This window comes from Triticum dicoccoides, chromosome 7B, assembly GCF_002162155.2.
Source record: "Triticum dicoccoides isolate Atlit2015 ecotype Zavitan chromosome 7B, WEW_v2.0, whole genome shotgun sequence".
Classification (NCBI taxonomy): Eukaryota; Viridiplantae; Streptophyta; class Magnoliopsida; order Poales; family Poaceae; genus Triticum; species Triticum dicoccoides.
The window spans coordinates 97125556-97144698 of record NC_041393.1 but is presented as its reverse complement, the minus strand read 5'-3'; the positions used below and the strand labels follow the sequence as shown (position 1 = coordinate 97144698).

Sequence of the window (19143 nt, the reverse complement as noted above, 5' to 3'; positions counted from 1 at the left end):
CACAGATCTCCTCCATGTTTGTCTCCAGTTTGCGATAGAAATATTTATTTTTGTTGTTGATGAGGAAGACGTGCGGTTTCTTTTCTTGATGAAGGGGGGTGGTTGGAAAAAAAGGAAATTGCTAAGCAAATACTCTGATTTGCTTACTGCTTGGTTATCATTTAATTAATTCAGAAATCAAGACCTAATGATTACTTGTTTAGCAATTTTCTTTTCTTCCATGCTAAAATCATTAAGGTGCCACCATCCTCGATACAATATTTTTACTCTTATAAAAAAACAGAGTTTTTGATGATGGTGTGTCTGCCATGCTGCAATATAGGCCGTCCGATTTATATCTGACGGATAGGAAGGAAACCATGACAATTTTGCAAAAAGATACCCACACCTTCTCCATATTTGCAAATAAGACCTTCCCTTGTTCGTCCTTTTTTTTCATAAAATAAACTACTCATACGTTTCATACAGCGCACGGGGATCTTGCTAGTAATTCAAAAGACCAAAGACTTTAGCATGATCGAGCAACGAAACTCATAGTACATAGGAGTATGAAAGTTACTACATGCCACAACAAACAACATTGACAGAAGAAGAGATGTTTCGCTGTTGAAGTGCGACATTACTACTAGAATCTTGGATGGGTTGGGAGCACCCAACATGGTCTCGATTTTCCGACTGTCTCCGGCGCAGGTTGCTCTTCTTCTTCTTCTTCTTCGAGTTGGCGCACTTCTGAAGCCCCATCTTTCAGACTGAAGACCCTGAAAGTGTTCTTGGCCACTCCAACCAACGAGTAGATGCAGTCCTGCTGGACCCGACTGCCGGTGGGAGCACACGACGCGCCAAAGTACATGGGCGCGACGAAGAAGGCGCGGCCGCCGAGGTCCTATGTACTAGTATGAGTTTTCTAATATAAATTTGGTCAAATTTAGAAAAGTTTGACTACAGACAAATCTAATATGCAGAGTAAAAAAGACAAGAGAGAGTATATAGGAGTATTTTTTTGCGAAAACTGAAAACGGTGTCCGGGCTCATCTGCTCCCTCTGAGCAAAAAAATCAAAAAAAAATACTAGAAATATTCAAAAAATTCGAATTTTTTTGTGGTGGTAGATAATTTGACGCGTGAGGTGCGCCCCAAAAATCAACTTATTTGGACATCTAAGTAGCTCTCGGCAAAAAAGACAAATCGGATCAAAACAGTGCGTGAAACAGTAAATATTTTTACAGACCCTGATTTTGTCTTTTTTGCCGAGAGCTGCTCAGATGCTCAAATGAGTTGAATTTTGGGGCGCACCTCACGCGCCAAATTATCTACCACCACAAAGAAATTTGGAATTTTTTGAATTTTTCTAGTATTTTTTTTGAATTTTTTTCTAAGCATGGGTGCAGCTGAGCCCGGGTGCAGATTAGCCGCACTCTTTTTTTTGACAATGTTTTTTTACAGTATTTGAGAAAGTATATTATCCAATAAAAACCGATCTTCAGTGGAGGATAAATTTTAGCACAAGGAGCTGCTACAGTTGGGGGCGAACTTGCTTTAGGAAAAAAAACATGGGCATGGGCCGTTGGATCTCAGGTGTGTGTGGGCTGGATCATTTTCTCTATGTATCAATCAAAGTACTCCCACAGCCCCAAATTACTTATCGTGAAAATGGATGTATCTAGACGTATTTTAAGTTAATAGATAAATATATCCGGCAAGTAATTCGGAATGGAGGGAGTACAACACATCCGAGCGCACGATATGGATTCCCGTCCAACCCTCCTATTCCATGAAATCTAAGCGGCAGTGATGTCCATTTTAGCAACATTGTCACCTTCACAATTTGTGGAGCTTCGCCGCATCTCTCCTTGTGTTCATCCTCAACCTCCATGCCACATCTTCATCTTCCCGATCTATTGTTCTCTGCATCTATTAATCTCACCCGTAGAAGAAAATGATATCTGTTAGTCTACACCTATACCTATGTGTAATAATAAAGTCATTAATGCTTCTGGCGGTACGTCACATAAATTGCCCCCAAGTTGCAAAATATTGCAGAGCGAGATGCTAAGTGACAAAAAAAACGTTTCACATAGGAGAATCCTCCACTTAGGCCGGCTCACGGAGCAGGGAGCTTCTATACTGCGCTCAGCATGCTGGGAGAAGACGCAGCGCGCCCGTTTGGTCTGGCCCATGTGCGAGCGGCCTGTTTTGAAATTTCTTTTTTCTTTTTCGTTTTTTTCCTCCTTTAAATAATTTGGTACTTCAAATAATTTAAAAAGAGAATTTTTAAATAAAATGCTCAATAAATCATAAAATGTTTGTGGGTTAAAAAAATGTTTATAATTTTATAAAAAATCTTCCATATCAAGAAAATGTTTGCAAATTTGAAAACAAATGTTTGAAAAATCAAACCATGTTCATGATTTTTTTTAAAAGTTTGTGTATTAAAATGTTAATAAAATTGAACAGAATGTTCGTGAAAATGTTATCGGTGTTGCAGCAAAATGTTGCTATGGCCTTTGGAGATTATGATTTTTTTTTTCTGCTGTTGTAACACACAGACCCTTTTGCTAGTTTTTTGTAAGATCGATGAGATTGTTGCAGCAGCATTATTGAACAAGAACTGATGTGCTTATGTCTGCACTGGTTTGATACTCCCTCTGTGAGAAATATAACTGCATTTAGATCACTAGAGTAATTTAGTGATTTAAACGCTCTTATATATATCAAGATAAGCCATGCCTTTTGTAACGACGAACAACTCGACAAATTAATGGAAAAAAATAGAAGATCAAGTCGAAACGGGTAAAAGAGAGCGAAGAAGCCCAAGTGAAGATTAAAGCGCAAAGATGAGAAGTCCACCATGGTGAAAGGATGAGAGAGATTGGTACATAGACAAATCCTATTATGCACTTTAGGATAGGATGTTATGCCGCAAAGGGTGACGGGCCGACCCACATTGCAGTTATATAGGGCTCTTTTTTGTGTGCCCTTCGGCTACTTACCAGTATCAATTTATTTTTTGCTATTTCTCAAATATTGAAGCATGTGGACATTTTAAAAAATTGTGAACATCTTTTGAAATATTTGTTTAATCCGTGAACCGTTGTAAGCCATTGTTTTTTAATAAATTGCTAACTTTTAAACCCGCCAATTTCCTTGAGCAGCCTTCCTCGTTCGGCTCTCACCAAACCTCAAAAAAAGAAAAAGAAAAAATAGCAGCTCTGCTAATTGTTTTAGAAATGCAAGCCCATATGCCGGATGACATTTTCTTGAAGATATTTATTCATTCATGAAAAAGCTCATATAATAAGTAAATAAATAAATAGAAAAATATGACAATTTTTATGTCTTAAAAAAAGTCCGCCGCAGTTTTTTTGAGCAAAAAAAAAAAGGTCCGCCGTAGTGGGCATCGAAATTCTTATCTGGAGCGGCCCACCAAACCAGACATAGGTGTGGGCGGCCCAATGCCCAACCCAACCCAACCCATATGCTCATAGTTCGTTTCTTCTTGTGTTTTCCCCTCCCTGTTGCTGAGTCCCCATCCGCACCAACCCTAGCCGCCATGCACATCTCCTTTGGCCATCCGCACCAACCCTAAGCCGCCATGGACATCTCCTTTGGCCACATCTCGGTCTACGGAGTTGTGATGGGTGTCAATTTGTCTTGCTCCTCAATCTTAGCAGATGATGAATTTGCCTGTCGTGATTGGTGAGTGAATTTCCTGGCCTCCCCCACGGACTGCAATTCGCCTGCTGGATCTTGCAAATTTCCTCGGCCTTTGTCTCAATCTCCTGAATCTACTACTTATTTAGGTTTTTTCCCACCCCACGAGTGTCTCCTCGTTTGTCTGGCCGATAAAGATTGAATCTTTCTCACTGTATGGTTCATGTTGGTGCGCCAGTAAATCTCTCTTCTTTTCTCAATCCGTTAGACAGACCCGGTTGTTTTGGTGAATTTCCGTCCCTTTTGTGATGTTTGTGTATCTTCTTTTGCCCTCTATCAGGGTGTAGATGAGACTGGTGAGTCTGCTCATTATGCTGCCACCAACTTATTTTGGCCATGAAACTCTACCTTATAAGTAATCAAGCAATTCTTCCCTGCACACTTCTTTGTTACTGCGATATAATGTCTTCATTTCCCCCCTTGTACCAGGGAGCAAGGCATGTCGGGTGGGGGAGCCAGGCCGAGGTTGCAACCAAGCACCTCACTTCATCAGAACAACAGAGTCAACAGGGAGCAGATCAACTCTGAAACTACCGAAAAGTTCCAAGTTTTCAGTTCCAAATTTTAGCATTGGAAGCCTCAAGGCTCACATCGTACTAGAGATCATGCCGGTAGGCAAGTAGAGTGAATGAAGGCAGATGTTTTTAGCAGTTATGTTCGCTACCAACGTGTTATCATCTACTCCTTTTTTTTGTGTGCCTACCACGTGCTAGTTTAGATGGGCGGCAGATCTAGGCCCTAGAGGCTGATGAGGTTACATCTTGTGACTTGCAGAAAAGACTGATTGATACATTATCGATTCCATCTGGATTATGCCTAGGGCACTCTGGCCCCACATTCTCCATGAGCAAATAGGCGAGGAAGCCTGAGTGAGAATCCTCATTGCCCTAGTGAAGAAACCTTTGCAGGAAACCTGGTATTCCCTCTCGCCTATCTGCTACGCCGACCCATGTGCAAGGAAGGTATGTCATGATTCTAGCCTTCTAGGGCTATCATTTTGGTTTAATATTAATTATCAGAATTGAATGTGTGAAAAATATATTGTTTGAATTGTAGAAGGTAAAATTTCATATAATCAAGTGTAGCAGCAGCAAGATAATGGCCGATTTTGATTTATCAAATACATCATGAAACAAGCCAGTTTCTTCTACCAACTAGAGGAGAAATAAATTTTTTGTCGCAGAGTTCTAATACTCATCTTGATTCAGAAAACAAGCTTATTGGACAGAAATGTAGAAGGTATATGTGTGATAATATTTTGCAGTTCATCCTTGATATAACTGAAGAGCCGTGCCATAATGACCACCTAGCTTCATCATTAGCAGGGGAAATATAAAAAATTGAACATCCAACTGTCACATTTTATTCATTCTGTAACAGATGCAGATGGACTTCAAATGCAGTGTATAGTTCATCTCCTACTCGGAGTGCCAAACCCAACTAAAGAACAACTATCTGAACTTGGTTGGCATAACGAATGCCAACATGCAGACATAACACAAAACAAAATATCATGACACAAATGTATAAAAATAGCCAATTGGTATATCAGTCATAGCACTAGAGGCTTAACTATTTTTGCTCACATCAATAGGACACAATTCATTTGTTTTAGCCTTATCATTCTTCCTCGGTATGGAGTTGCACAAGCATGCTAGGAATGTTTTTCTTCCTAAAATTATGGTATTTTGCACATACACACCAAAATTATGATTTTGGACAATACATACCAGTAACAGTGTAACACTTCATATGCATGCACTTGTTGGACAAACAAATGCCAAACTGTCATGAGATGAGTATATAAATGCTATGTGCAATACATGTTATAGGGACGGACAATCACAAATGTAATAATTAGACTCAATATATGTTGATGGAAGATATTTATAGTAGTTGTGTTCACTACCATTGCATTTTTATTATCATCTACTCCCTTTTTTTGGCACTACTTCTTATGCTAGTGTGTAAATTGGGGTGGATCTAGGCCCTAGCCTGGCGAGGCTACATCTTGTGACTTGCATAAAAGATTGATTGATACATTATCAAATGCATCTGGATTTGCCCAGGGCACTCTGGCCCATAGCCGACACTTTCACCACGAGCAAAGAGGAAGCACGAGCAAGATGCCATCCTCATTGCCCTACTGAAGAAACCTTGGGAGGAAACACTCGTACGATGCACCTGGCATGCTCTCTCGCCTGTCTGCTACGCCGACCCATGTGCAAGGAGGTATGCCATGATTCTAGGACTATCATTTTGGAGTAATTCTTGTTATCAGAATTTGCATATGTGAAAATAGTTGATTTGAATTGTAAAAGGTGAAATTTCATATAATCAGGTGTAGCAGCAACAAGATAATACCTGACTGATTTATTAAAGATGAAACAAGCCAGTTTCTGCTACAGAGGGGGGAGAAATAAATTTGATGTCATAAAATTCTAAATATTCATTTTGATGCTGCTAAAAGCCCCATTTGTACAGACGGCTGAAGCCCCATTTGTACCCATTCCTCCTCCCTGTTCAATAAGATGCTACTAACTTATTTTGGCCATGAAGCTTTAGTAGCTTATTCACATGCATATAAGTAACCAAGCAATTCTTCCCTGCTTTTCTTGTCCGTACACTTCTTTGTTACTGCCTGTATGTAATATAATGTCCTTTCCCCCTTTTCTCCCCTCTCTTACCAGGGAGCGAGGCCATGTCGAGTGAAGGAGGTTGCAACGGGAACAACTTCGGTGACATAATAACTAGATGATTTGGGGCTGAGGAGATGGTACGACAATAGATGAGGCTGATGAGATATGGGTTCGGTCATCGCTTTCTTGAGTGGATTGCCATCCTGCTGTCCTCGGCGAGCACTCGGGTCCTATTGAACGGCATGCCAGGACCTCCGATTTGGCACAAAGAAGGGCTGCGGCAGGGCGACTCTCTGTCCCCGCAGCTATTCGTTCTCGCGGTTGACACCCTCGGCCGGCTGATTCAACGCGCCCACGACGCGGGCATCCTCCTGCCGTTGCACCCGCGGAGGCCTATTCCGGCGATATCACTATACGCAGACGACGTCATGCTATTCTGCCATGCCACGGAGAGCGACATAACTGCGGTCAAGGAAATCCTTGGCCTGTTCGGCGGAGCATCCGGCCTCAAAGTTAACTACGCGAAGAGCTCGGCCACGGTCTTGCATGGAGAGCCGGCTGCCACTGAGATCATCACCGGCCTGGGTTGTTCGACCGCTGCGCTCCCTGTCACCTACCTCGGCATACCCCTGACGACGCGCCGCCCGACCGCCGGTCAGTTGCAACCCTTGGTCGAAAGGGTCGCCGGGCGCTTGCCCACCTGGAAAGCATGGCTTATGAACAGAGCCGGCAGGCTTGCCCTCGTCAAGTCGGTCCTCTGCGCGATCCCGGTGCACCAGCTGCTTGCGTTTGCCCCCACGAAGAAAACTCTGCGGCAGCTCGAGAAGATTCAACGGGGATTCTTATGGGCTGGGCGAGCCGTCGCCAACGGTGGTCACTGCCATGTGAACTGGCGCCTCGTCTCCCGCCCCCTCGAGCTTGGGGCCTCGGGGTTCGTGATCTCGAGCGCACCGGGCTCGCGCTCAGACTGCGGTGGCTTTGGCTCTCGCGAACTGATGATGGACGCGCCTGGCAAGGGCTGGATCTTCAATTCTCCTGCCATGAGCGCTCCCTGTTCTTTGCCTCCACCGTCATGGCCATTGGGAACGGCATGAAAGCCTTGTTCTGGGAGGACCGTTGGCTCAACGGGCGCTCCGTCGGCGAGCTCATGCCCCTGCTCTACAACTGCGTCCCCAAACGACGGCGCAAGGTGAGAACGGTGGCCGAAGGCCTCAACGGCAACGCTTGGGCCCGTGACATCCAGGGCGTTCTCGGCCTCCACGAGATCGGTCAGTACCTGCAGCTCTGGCACCTCGCGCAGCAGGCCACACTCCGCGATGCCCCCGATCAACTGATCTGGAAGTGGACCACGAGCGGCATCTATTCTGCGCAGACTTGCTACCTGGCCACCTTCCAAGGATCCACGCACTCCTACTCCTGGAAGCTGATCTGGAAGGCATGGGCTCCCCAGAGGGTCAAGTTCTTCCATTGGCTTGCTAACCTGGATCGCTGCTGGACCGCCGACCGTCTAGCCCGCCATGGCCTGCAGCATCATACGAGCTGTCTTCTGTGCGATCAGGCACCTGAAACGATGCGGCACCTCTTGCTTGACTGCCCCTTCTCGAGGCAGGTATGGCACGAGACCCTGGCGTGGCTGCGCATCCCAGCGCCGATCCCTAATTAGGAGCCCACCCTCATGGACTGGTGGCAACACGCCAAGCACGACACGCCACGAGCACAACGCAAGGCCCTGCAATCTGTAGCGCTCCTAGTACCGTGGCTCGTCTGGAAGCATAGGAACAGCTGCGTTTTCGATAACGCGACGCCTTCCCTCGGCACGCTCGTCGACCGGATCAAGGAGGAAGCCGGCTCTTGGGCCAAGGCCGGAGCGGCAGGCCTTAGAGTAGTCCTTCCCCCTTCATGGGACGTGCACTGAGCCTTGTATCCCATCCTCACTTTACTCGTCCTAGGATGATTGTAACTGACTTCCTTCCTGTTCAATGAAAAGCAACGCAAGGTCTTTTGCGTTTTCTCGAAAAAAGGCTGATGAGATGGTACGGCACACACACTGCTGCCTGTGAGATCCAGCACAGATGGCTGAAGCCCCATCTGCAGCCATTTTTTCCTCCTATTCATTGATATATGCAACTAGCTTATTTTTGCCATGAAACACTAGCTTATTTACATGCTTGTAAGTAATCAAGCAGTTATTCCTTGAATTTCTGGCGCCTACACTCCTTTTACTGCCTGTAAGTGATACATGCTGCTCATGTTTCATTTTTAAAACTAGCAAGACTCGGTGCCATTGGTGATGGAAGATATTTTTAGCAGTTCTGTTCACTACCATTGTATTATCATCTACACCTTTTTTTGTGCCTACTACTTACTAGTGTAGATGGGGGCGTGTCTAGGCGCTAGGCTGATGAGGTTACATTGTGTGACTTGCAGAATAGATTGATTGTGCATTACCGATTGGCACTCTGGCCCAAAGCTGACGTGTTCTCTACGAGCAAAGAGCTGAGGAATCCCAAGCGGGATGCTATCCTCGTTGCCTAGTGAAGAAACCCTGGGAGGAAACACTGTGACACACCTGCATTCCCTCTCGCCTATCTGCTAGCCCAACCCATGTGCAAGGTATGAAATGATTCTGGTACTATCATTTTGGATTAATTTCAATTATGAGAATTTGAATATGTGAAAACTAAGATGATTTGAACTGTAAATGGTGAAATTTTGTATAATCAAGTGTAGCAGCAGCAAGATAATAGCCGATTTTGATTTATCAAATATGAAACAAACCAGTTTCTCCTACAACGAGAGAAGAAATAAATTTGATGTCGTAGAGTTCAACATATTCATTTTGATTTGAAAACAAGCTTATTGTGTAACAGATAAACAGCAGACCTGACATGTATAGTGCATAGTTCATCTTCTACTCAGAGGTCCAAACCCAAGTAAACAACTATCTGAACTTGGCTGGCATAACGGATGCCACAGGAGAATTCATTTTAATTTTCTTCTACAACGTGTAGAAATAAGACGACAATATATCCTGACCACACATGTATAACAATAGCCAATTGCTATATCACACTCACAGTTATAGCACTAAAGGATTAACTGTTTTTGCTCACGTCAATAGGACACAATTCATTTGGTATTGCTTTATCATTTTTCCTTGGTGCCAAGTTGCACAAGCATGCTAGGAATGTTTCAGTACCTAAGATTATGATATTTTGCAGATATACACCAAAATTACGATATTGTGCGCATATACACCAGCAACAATGGAACACTTGAGCTATACATGCAATGCATATTATAGGTACGATCAGAAATGGCAGTGAACATGGAGGCTGATGAGGTTACATCTTGTGACTTGCAGAAAAGATTGACTGTACATTACCCATTGCATCTGGATATGCTCAGGGCACCCTGGCCCACAGCCGATGCATTCTCCACGTGCAAAGAGCCGAGGAAGCATGTCTTCATTGCCTTGGGAGGAACCCCCTGCTGTTCCCTCGCCTATGTGCAAACTGTGATGATTCTATACTACTCCCTCCGTCCCAAAATACTTATCGAAGAAATGGATAAAATTGGATATATCTATAACTAAAATACATCTAGATTCATCCGTTTCTCCGACAAGTATTTCCGGACGGAGGGAGTATCATTTTGGATGAACTTGGATATGCAAAAATAGATGATATAAGCAGAGTGTTGTAACAGCAAGATAGCAGCTGTTTTCGATTTGTCAAAGCTGGAACAAGCCAGTTTCCCAAGACAAGTTGTATGACAAACGTAGCAGAAACAAGACACGTTTGTATGACAACAAAGAATTTGATGAATCTACTTCGCACGATGTTCTTTATGTGCACTTGGATTAATCCTGGGGCTCAGTGGCGGCCCTGCAAGAATCAGAAAAGGAGAAGAGACTATTAGGCTTGGGTCGTCAATTGGCCGAACAGCTGCCGTGCGTCATTCTGCCGAACACCTGGAGTTCAACGATTCGTTCTTTTGCATGCGTACCTGCTTCTACGATCCATACGTAACTAGCGGCCGCCTCTGGCGCGGCGTCGTCCGCCTCTGCGCCGGCGGCGAGCTGGTGCCTCGACCGCTGCCTGATCTGCCGCTGCCGCCGCAGCTGCTGCTGCCCGCTCATCCGCCCTCACATGTCGGCCTATGTGCTTCTCGATGAAGCCCGGCAGGTAGTGGTCGGCGGGCAGGCCGCAAGCCCACCCGCAGTCGAAGTACTCGCGGCCGAAAGCATCGACGTCCGCCATGCTCGCTCCTGGGGCGCGCTCGCTCGTGGCTCTGCACGGGCTCTGCAGGGGTGGAGGCGAGGAGGAGGAGGAGAGAAGTCGGTTGCTCCGGTGAATAGTATTTTTTTTCTGGGAACGGGTTCGGTGATGTAATAACTAAGCAATCCTCCCCAAAACATATACTGATGCTGTTTTCTCGGTTGGTTGGTCACTTTGGTGATTTTTTTTCTCTGTTCGCGAATATACCCCTCTGTATCCGGTTGAGCGACAAGTAATTCCAGACAGAAGAAGTATATTAGTATTTCAGTTGAATTACAGAATGAAATGAGTACATAAAAGACATGTCTATATACATCTGATTTTGAGAAAGTATGGACTACAGACTGAAATACACAAAAACATGCTTGTATACATCTGATTCAGAGGAAAGCTAGAACATCTTATGATTGTATAAACAAAAGGAGTAATAAATAGCCAATTGTCTAACAACAACAATAAAGCCTTCAGTCACAAACAAGTTGAGATAAACCCATAAGATCTCGCGATCAACTCATGGTTCTACCACATGGATAACTAGCTTCCACGCACCCTGCCCATGGCTAGTTCTCTAGTGACATTCCAGCCTTCAGATCGCACTTTACATGTCAAGTTGGGTCTCTACCGACCTCTTTTGACATTATTAGCACGCTATAGCCGTCCGCTATGCACTGGAGCTTCTGAAGACCTGCGCCGAATATGCACAAACCATCTCAAACGATGTTGGACAAGTTTCTCTTCAATTGGTGCTACTTCAACTCTATCCATATATCATCATTCCGGACCCGATCCTTCCTTGTGTGGCCACACATCTATCTCAACAAGCGCATCTCCGCTACACCTAACTATTGAACATGCTGCCTTTTACTCCACTAACACTCAGCACCATACAACATAGCGAGTCAAATCGTCATCCAATAAACCTTCCTTTTAGCGTTTTGGCAATGTCTTGTCATCGAGAATGCCAGAAGCTTGGTCCCACTTCATCCATCTAGCTTTGATTCGATGGTTTACATCTTCATCGATATCCCCATCCTTTTGCAGCACTGACCCCAAATATCAAAAGGCGTCCTTCGGAGTGACCACCTGCCCATCAAGACTAACCCCCTTCCCCTCGTGCCTAGTAGACTGAAACCGCACCTCATGTACTCGGTTTTAGTTCTACTAAGTCTAAAACCCTTCGATTCCAAGGTTTGTCTTCATAGCTCCAACTTTCTATTAACCTCCATCCAATTATCATCGACTAGCACCACATCATCGGCAAAGAGCATACACCACAAGATATCTTCTCGTATATCCCTTGTAACCTCATCCATCACCAAAGCGGAAAGATATGGGCTCAAAGCTGGCCCTTGGTGTAGTTCAATTTTAATCGGGAAGTCATTAGTGTCGCCGTCACTTATTCAAACACTTGTCACATCATTATCGTACATGTCCCTGATGAGGTTAATGTACTTTGTTGGGACTTTGTGTTTCTCCAAGGCCCATCACATCAATGAACACCATATGCATGTCCTTCTTTTGCTCCATGTATCTCTTCATAAGTTGTCATACCAAGAAAATGGCTTCCATGTTCAAACTCCTAGGCATGAAACCAAACTGATTTTTGGTCACGCCCGTCATTCTTCTTAAGCGGTGCTCAATGACTTTCTCCCATAGATTCATTATATGGCTCATCAGCTTGATTCCACGGTAATTAGTACAACTTTGAACACCCCCCTTGTTCTTGAAGATAGGTACTAATATATTGCACCTCCATTCTTTTGGCATCTTTTTTTCCCAAAAAATGAGGTTGAAAAGCTTAGTTAGCCATACTATTGCTATGTCCTAGGCCTCTCCAAACCTCAATGGGGATACAATTAGGGCCTATCGCCTTGCCTCATTTCATCTTTTTTAAGGCCTCCCTAACGTCAGACTCCTGGATTCGGCGCACAAAGCATCTGCTGGTATCATCAAAAGAGTCGTCCAGTTCAATGATAGAGCTCACATTCTCTCCATTGAATAGCTTGTCTACGTACTCCCACCAACTATGCTTAATCTCCTCGTCCTTCACCATGAGTTGATCTGCTCCGTCCTTGATGCAATTGACTTGGTCGACATCCCTCGTCTTTCTTTCTCGTATCTTGGCCATCTTATAGATGTCCCTTTCATCTTCCTTCGTGTCTAAGCGCTGGTGGAGGTCCTCATATATCTGACCCCTTGCTTCACTTACATCTCGCTTTGCGGCCTTCTTTGCCACCTTGTACTTCTCTATGTCGAGGCATCCCCTCTTTCTTCTTTAACAATTATTGGTATGTCTTAGTTGAACCTAAATTTTTATTTGTTCACATATTATGTGCTTTGCTTGGAGCGTCATTTGCTTTTGCTTTTGTTTTGGTTTTGTTTGTTGGTCTTCACAATCACTATGTTTTGATTGCACACCTTGAGAGACACACAATGGTCTCCATATATAAAATTGCTCTTTATGCTTCACTATATCTTTCGAGTAGAGGTACTTATAGAATTGCTCTTGCAATTCACTTATACATATTAGAGCACGGTGAAATGGCATGCTTTTATAGAAAATATTAGGTGATACCACCTGATGCGAGCACGACCTCGGACGCGACGCTAATTTGGCCCGATCTTTCACGATGCAACAACTGCGACTAAATTTCACTGATTAAGTTCCCAATTATGCGAGTTATACACGCAACCTGAAACTGTGGTAACTGTTGGGGAACGTAGTAATTCAAAAAAATTCCTACGATCACGCAAGATCTATCTGGGAGATGCATAGCAACGAGATGAGAGAGTGTGTCTACGTACCCTCGTAGACCGAAAGCGGAAGCGTTTAGTAACGCGGTTGATGTAGTCGAACGTCTTCATGATCCAACCGATCCAAGTACCGAACGTACAACACCTCCGTGTTCAGCACACGTTTAGCACGATGACGTCCCTCGAGATCTTGATCCAGTTGAGGGCGAGGGAGAGTTTTGTCAGCAAGACGGCGTGGTGATGGTGATGATGAAGTTACCGGCGCAGGGCTTCTCCTAAGCACTACGATGATATGACCGAGGTGTGTAACTGTGGAGGGGGGCACCGCACACGGCTAAGACAAATCTTGGAGTGCCTTTGGGGTGCCCCTTGACCACGTATATAAAGGAGGGAGGGAGAGAGGCCGGCCCTCCTAGGGGCGCGCCAAGCATATGGAGTCCTACTAGGACTTTTAAGTCCTAGTAGGAATCCTTTTTCCTTTTCGGAGAAGGGGAGAAGGAAAGAGGGAAAGAGAGAGGGAGTAGGAAAGGGCAAGGGGGGCGCCGCCCCCTTCCCCTAGTCCAATTCGGACCCATGGGGGGGGGCACCACCTCCCCTTTGGCATGCCTCCTCTTTTCCTGTATGGCCCAATAAGGCCCATTACTTCTCCCGGTGAATTCCCGTAACTCCCCGGTACTCCGAAAAATACCCGAATCAGTCGGAACATTTCCGATGTCCGAATATAGCCTTCCAATATATGAATCTTTATGTCTTGACCATTTCGAGACTCCTCGTCATGTACGTGATCTCATCCGGGACTCCGAACGAACTTCGGTCATCAAATCACATAACTCGTAATACAAATCGTCATCGAACGTTAAGCGTGCCGATCCTACGGGTTCGAGAATTATGTAGACATGACCGAGACACATATCCGGTCAATAACTAATAGCGGAACCTGGATGCTCATATTAGCTCCTACGTATTCTACGAAGATCTTTATCGGTCAAACCGCATAACATCATACGTTGTTCCCTTTGTCATCGGTATGTTACTTGCCCTAGATTCGATCGTCGGTATCATCATACCTAGTTCAATCTTGTTACGGGCAAGTCTCTTTACTCGTTCTGTAGTGCATCATCCCGTAACTAACTCATTAGTCACATTGCTTGCAAGGCTTATGGTGATGTGCATTACCGAGAGGGCCCAGAGATACCTCTCCGATACACGGAGTGACAAATCCTAATCTTGATATATGCCAACTCAACAAACACCTTCGGAGACACCTGTAAAGCATCTTTATAATCACCCAGTTACGTTGTGATGTTTGATAGCACACAAGTTGTTCCTCCAGTATTCGGGAGTTGCATAATCTCATAGTGAGAGGAACATGTATAAGTCATGAAGAAAGCAATAGCAATAAAACTAAACGATCATTATGCCAAGCTAACGGATGGGTCTTGTTCATCACATCATTCTCCTAATGATGTGATCCCATTTATCAAATGGCAACACATGTCTATGGCCAGGAAACATGAGCATCTTTGATAAACAAGCTAGTCAAGTAGAGGCATACTAGGGACACTCTATTTTGTCTATGTATTCACACATGTACTAAGTTTCCGGTTAATACAATTCTAGCATGAATAATAAAAATTTATCATGATATAAGGAAATATAAATAACAACTTTATTATTGCCTCTAGGGCATATTTCCTTCAGTCTCCCTTGCACTAGAGTCAATAATATAGTTCACATCTTTATGTGATTAGTTCACATCGCCATGTGACTAACACCCAAAAGGTTTATTAGAGTCAATAATCTAGTTCACATCGCTATGTGACTAACACCCAAAGAGTACTAAGGTGTGATCATGTTTTGCTTTGTGAGAGAATTTTAGTCAACGGGTCTGTCACATTTAGAGCCGTATGTATTTTGTAAATTTTCTATGTCTAGAATGCTCTGCACGGAGCTACTCTTAGCCAATTGCTCCCACTTTCAATATGTATCCAAACTGAAACTCAGAGTCATCCGGATCGGTGTAAAAGCTTGCATCGACGTAACTCTTTACGACGAACTCTTTATCACCTCCATAGCCGAGAAATATATCCTTATTCAACTAAGGACAATTTTGACCGATGTCCAGTGATCCACTCCTGGATCACTATTGTACCCTTTTGCCAAACTCATGCTGAGGTACACAATAGGTCTGGTACACAACATAGCATACTTTATAGAACCTATGACTGAGGCATAGGAAATGACTTTTCATTCTCTTTCTATTTTCTGCCGTGGTCGGGTTTTGAGTCTTTACTCAACTTCACACCTTTGTAACACAGGTAAGAACTCCTTCTTTGATTGTTCCATTTTGAACTACTTCAAAATCTTGTCAATGTATGTACTCATTGAAAAAACTTATAAAGCGTCTTGATCTATCTCTATAGATCTTGATGCTCAATATGTAAGCATCTTCACCAAGGTCTTTCTTTGAAAAACTCCTTTCAAACACTCCTTTATGCTTTCTAGAAAATTCTACATCATTTCCGATCAACAATATGCCATTCACATATACTTATCAAAAAGGTTGTAGTGCTCCCACTCACTTTCTTGTAAATATAGGCTTCACCGCAAGTATGTATAAAACTATATGCTTTGATCAACTCATCAAAGCGTATATTCCAACTCCGAGATGCTTGCACTAGTCCGTAGATGGATCGCTCGAGCTTGCACATTTTGTTAGCACCTTTAGGATCGACAAAACCTTCTGGTTGCATCATATACAACTCTTCTTTAATAAATCCATTAAGGAATGTAGTTTTGATGTCCATTTGCCAGATTTTATAAAATGTGGCAATTGCTAACATGATTCGGACAGACTTAAGCATCGCTACGAGTGAGAAAATCTCATCGTAGTCAACACCTTGACTTGTCAAAAACCTTTTTCGACAAGTCGAGCTTTGTAGATAGTAACACTACTATCAGCGTCCGTCTTCCTCTTGAAGATCCATTTATTCTCTATGGCTTACCAATCATCAGTAAAGTCCACCAAAGTCCATACTTTGTTCTCATATATGGATCCCATCTCAGATTTCATGGCCTCAAGCCATTTTGCGGAACCTGGGCTCATCATTGCTTCCTCATAGTTCATAGGTTCGTCATGGTCTAGTAACATGACTTTCAGAACAGGATTACCGTACCACTCTGGTGCGGAACGTACTCTGGTTGACCTATGAGGTTCGGTAGTAACTTGATCTGAAGTTTCATGATCATCATCATTAACTTCCTCACTAATTGGTGTAGGCATCACTGGAACTGATTTCTGTGATGAACTACTTTCCAATTCGGGAGAAGGTACAATTACCTCATCAAGTTCTACTTTCCTCCCACTCACTTCTTTCGAGAGAAACTCCTTCTCTAGAAAGGATCCATTCTTAGCAACAAAGATCTTGCCATTGGATCTATGATAGAAGGTGTACCCAACAATTTCTTTTGGGTATCCTATGAAGACGCACTTCTCCGATTTGGGTTCGAGCTTATCAGGCTGAAGCTTCTTCACATAAGCATCGCAACCCCAATCTTTAAAAAATGACAGCTTTGGTTTCTTGCCAAACCACAGTTCATACGGTGTCGTCTCAACGGATTTAGATAGTGCCCTATTTAACGTGAATGCAGCTTTCTCTAATGCATAACCCCAAAATGATAGTGGTAAATTGGTAAGATACATCATAGATCGCACCATATCTAATAAAGTACGGTTACAACATTCGGACACACCATTATGCTATGGTGTTCCAGGTGGCGTGAGTTGTGAAACTATTCCACATTTTTTAAATGAAGGCCAAACTCGTAACTCAAATATTCGTCTCTGCGATCAGATCGTAGAAACTTTATTTTCTTGTTACGATGATTCTCCACTTCACTCTGAAATTGTTTGAACTTTTCAAATGTTTCAGACTTGTGTTTCATTAAGAAGATATACCCATATCTGCTCAAATCATCTGTGAAGGTCAGAAAATAATGATACCCGCCGCTAGCCTTAACACTCATCGGACCGCATACATCAGTATGTATTATTTCCAATAAGTCAGTAGCTCGCTCCATTGTTCCGAAGAATGGAGTTTTAGTCATCTTGCCCATGAGGCATGGTTCGCAAGCATCAAATAATTCATAATCAAGTGATTCCAAAAGTCCATCTGCATGGAGTTTCTTCATGCGCTTTACACCAATATGACCTAAACTGCAGTGCCACAAATATGTTGCACTATCATTATCAACTTTGCATCTTTTGGCATCAATATTATGAATATGTGTATCATTACGATCGAGATTCAATAAACCATTTACGTCGGATGTATGACCATAGAAGGTTTATTCATGTAAGTAGAACAACAATTATTCTTTGACTTAAATAAATAACCGTATTGCAATAAACATGATATAATCATATTCATGCTCAACGCAAACACCAAATAACATTTATTTAGGTTCAACACTAATCCTGAAGGTAGAGGGAGTGTACGATGGTGATCGTATCAACCTTGGAATCACTTCCAACACACATCGTGACTTCGCCCATAACTAGTCTATGTTCATTCTGCAACTCCTATTTTGAGTTACTAATCTTAGCAACTGAATCGGTATCAAATACCCTGGGGTTACTATGAACACTAGTAAAGTACACATCAATAACATGTATACCAAATATACATTTGTTCACTTTGCCGTCCTTCTTATCCGCCAAATACTTGGGGTAGTTCCACTTCCAGTGACCAGTCCCTTTGAAGTAGAAGCACTCAGTTTCAGGCTTAGGTCCAGACTTGGGCTTCTTCCCGAGAGTAGCAACTTGTTTTCTATTCTTATTGAAGTTCCCCTTCTTCCCTTTGCCCTTTTTCTTGAAACTAGTGGTCTTGTTAACCATCAACAATTGATGCTCTTTCTTGATTTCTACCTTCGTCGATTTCAGCATCACGAAGAGCTTGGGAATCATTTTCGTGATCCCTTGCATATTATAGTTCATCACAAAGTTCCAGTAACTTGGTGATAGTGACTAGAGAACTTTGTCAATTACTATCTTATTTGGAAGATTAACTCCCACTTGATTCAAGCAATTGTAGTATCCAGAAAATCTGAGCACATGCTCACTGGTTGAGCTATTCTCCTCCATCTTGTAGCCAAAGTACTTTGTCAGAGGTCTCATACCTCTCTACACGAGCATGAGACTGAAATACTAATTTCATCTCTTGGAACATCTTATATGCTCCGTGGTGTTCAGAACATTTTTGAAGTCCCGGTTCTAAGCTGTAAAGCATGGCGCATTAAACTATGAAGTAGTCATCATACCGAGCTTGTCAAACATTCATAACGTCTGTATCTGCTCCTGCAATAGTTCTATTACCTAGCGGTGCATCAAGGACATAATTCTTCTGTGCAGCAATGAGGAAAATCTTCAGAACACGGACCAAGTCCGCATCATTGCTACTATCATCTTTCAACTTATTTTTCTCTAGTAACATATCAAAAATAAAAGGGGAGCTATATCGCGAGCTATTGATCTACAACATAATTTGCAAATACTATCATGACTAAGTTCATGATAAATTAAAGTTCAATTAATCAAATTACTTAAGAACTCCCACTTAGATAGAAGTCCCTCAAGTCATCTAAATGATCACGTGATCCATATCAACTAAACCAAGTCCGATCATCATGTGAGATGGAGTAGTTTTCAATGGTGAACATCTCTATGTTGATCATATCTACTATATGATTCACGTTCGACCT

The 19143-nt window shown here is 43.1% G+C and overlaps 1 protein-coding gene across 11 annotated transcripts; it reads left to right on the top strand.

The window, feature by feature from the left end:
* Window positions 1–3511: 3511 nt before the first annotated feature.
* Window positions 3512–10199, top strand: LOC119336466. 11 transcript variants are annotated; one of them, XR_005162525.1, is made up of 7 exons: window positions 3512–3695; window positions 4140–4360; window positions 4485–4672; window positions 5698–5942; window positions 6401–6486; window positions 8777–8962; window positions 9571–10199. XR_005162525.1 is itself a non-coding variant. In XM_037608511.1 (7 exons), exon 6 carries the CDS (start codon window positions 7059–7061, stop codon window positions 8010–8012), a length of 954 nt encoding a protein of 317 aa, XP_037464408.1. In that variant the 5' UTR covers window positions 3512–3695; window positions 4140–4360; window positions 4485–4672; window positions 4767–4949; window positions 5780–5942; window positions 6401–7058; the 3' UTR covers window positions 8013–8962; window positions 9571–10199. The 11 variants fall into 11 exon arrangements, 9 of the variants coding, with proteins under 9 accessions (XP_037464408.1, XP_037464405.1, XP_037464409.1 ...); XM_037608511.1 differs by adding an exon at window positions 4767–4949 and having other exon boundaries at window positions 5780–5942; window positions 6401–8962; XM_037608508.1 differs by adding an exon at window positions 4767–4949 and having other exon boundaries at window positions 6401–8962.
* Window positions 10200–19143: the final 8944 nt, after the last annotated feature.

Coding starts and splice junctions, on each gene's coding strand:
- LOC119336466 (XM_037608510.1), top strand. CDS start 7,059: ATGGCTTATGAACAGAGCCGGCAGGCTTGCCCTCGTCAAGTCGGTCCT.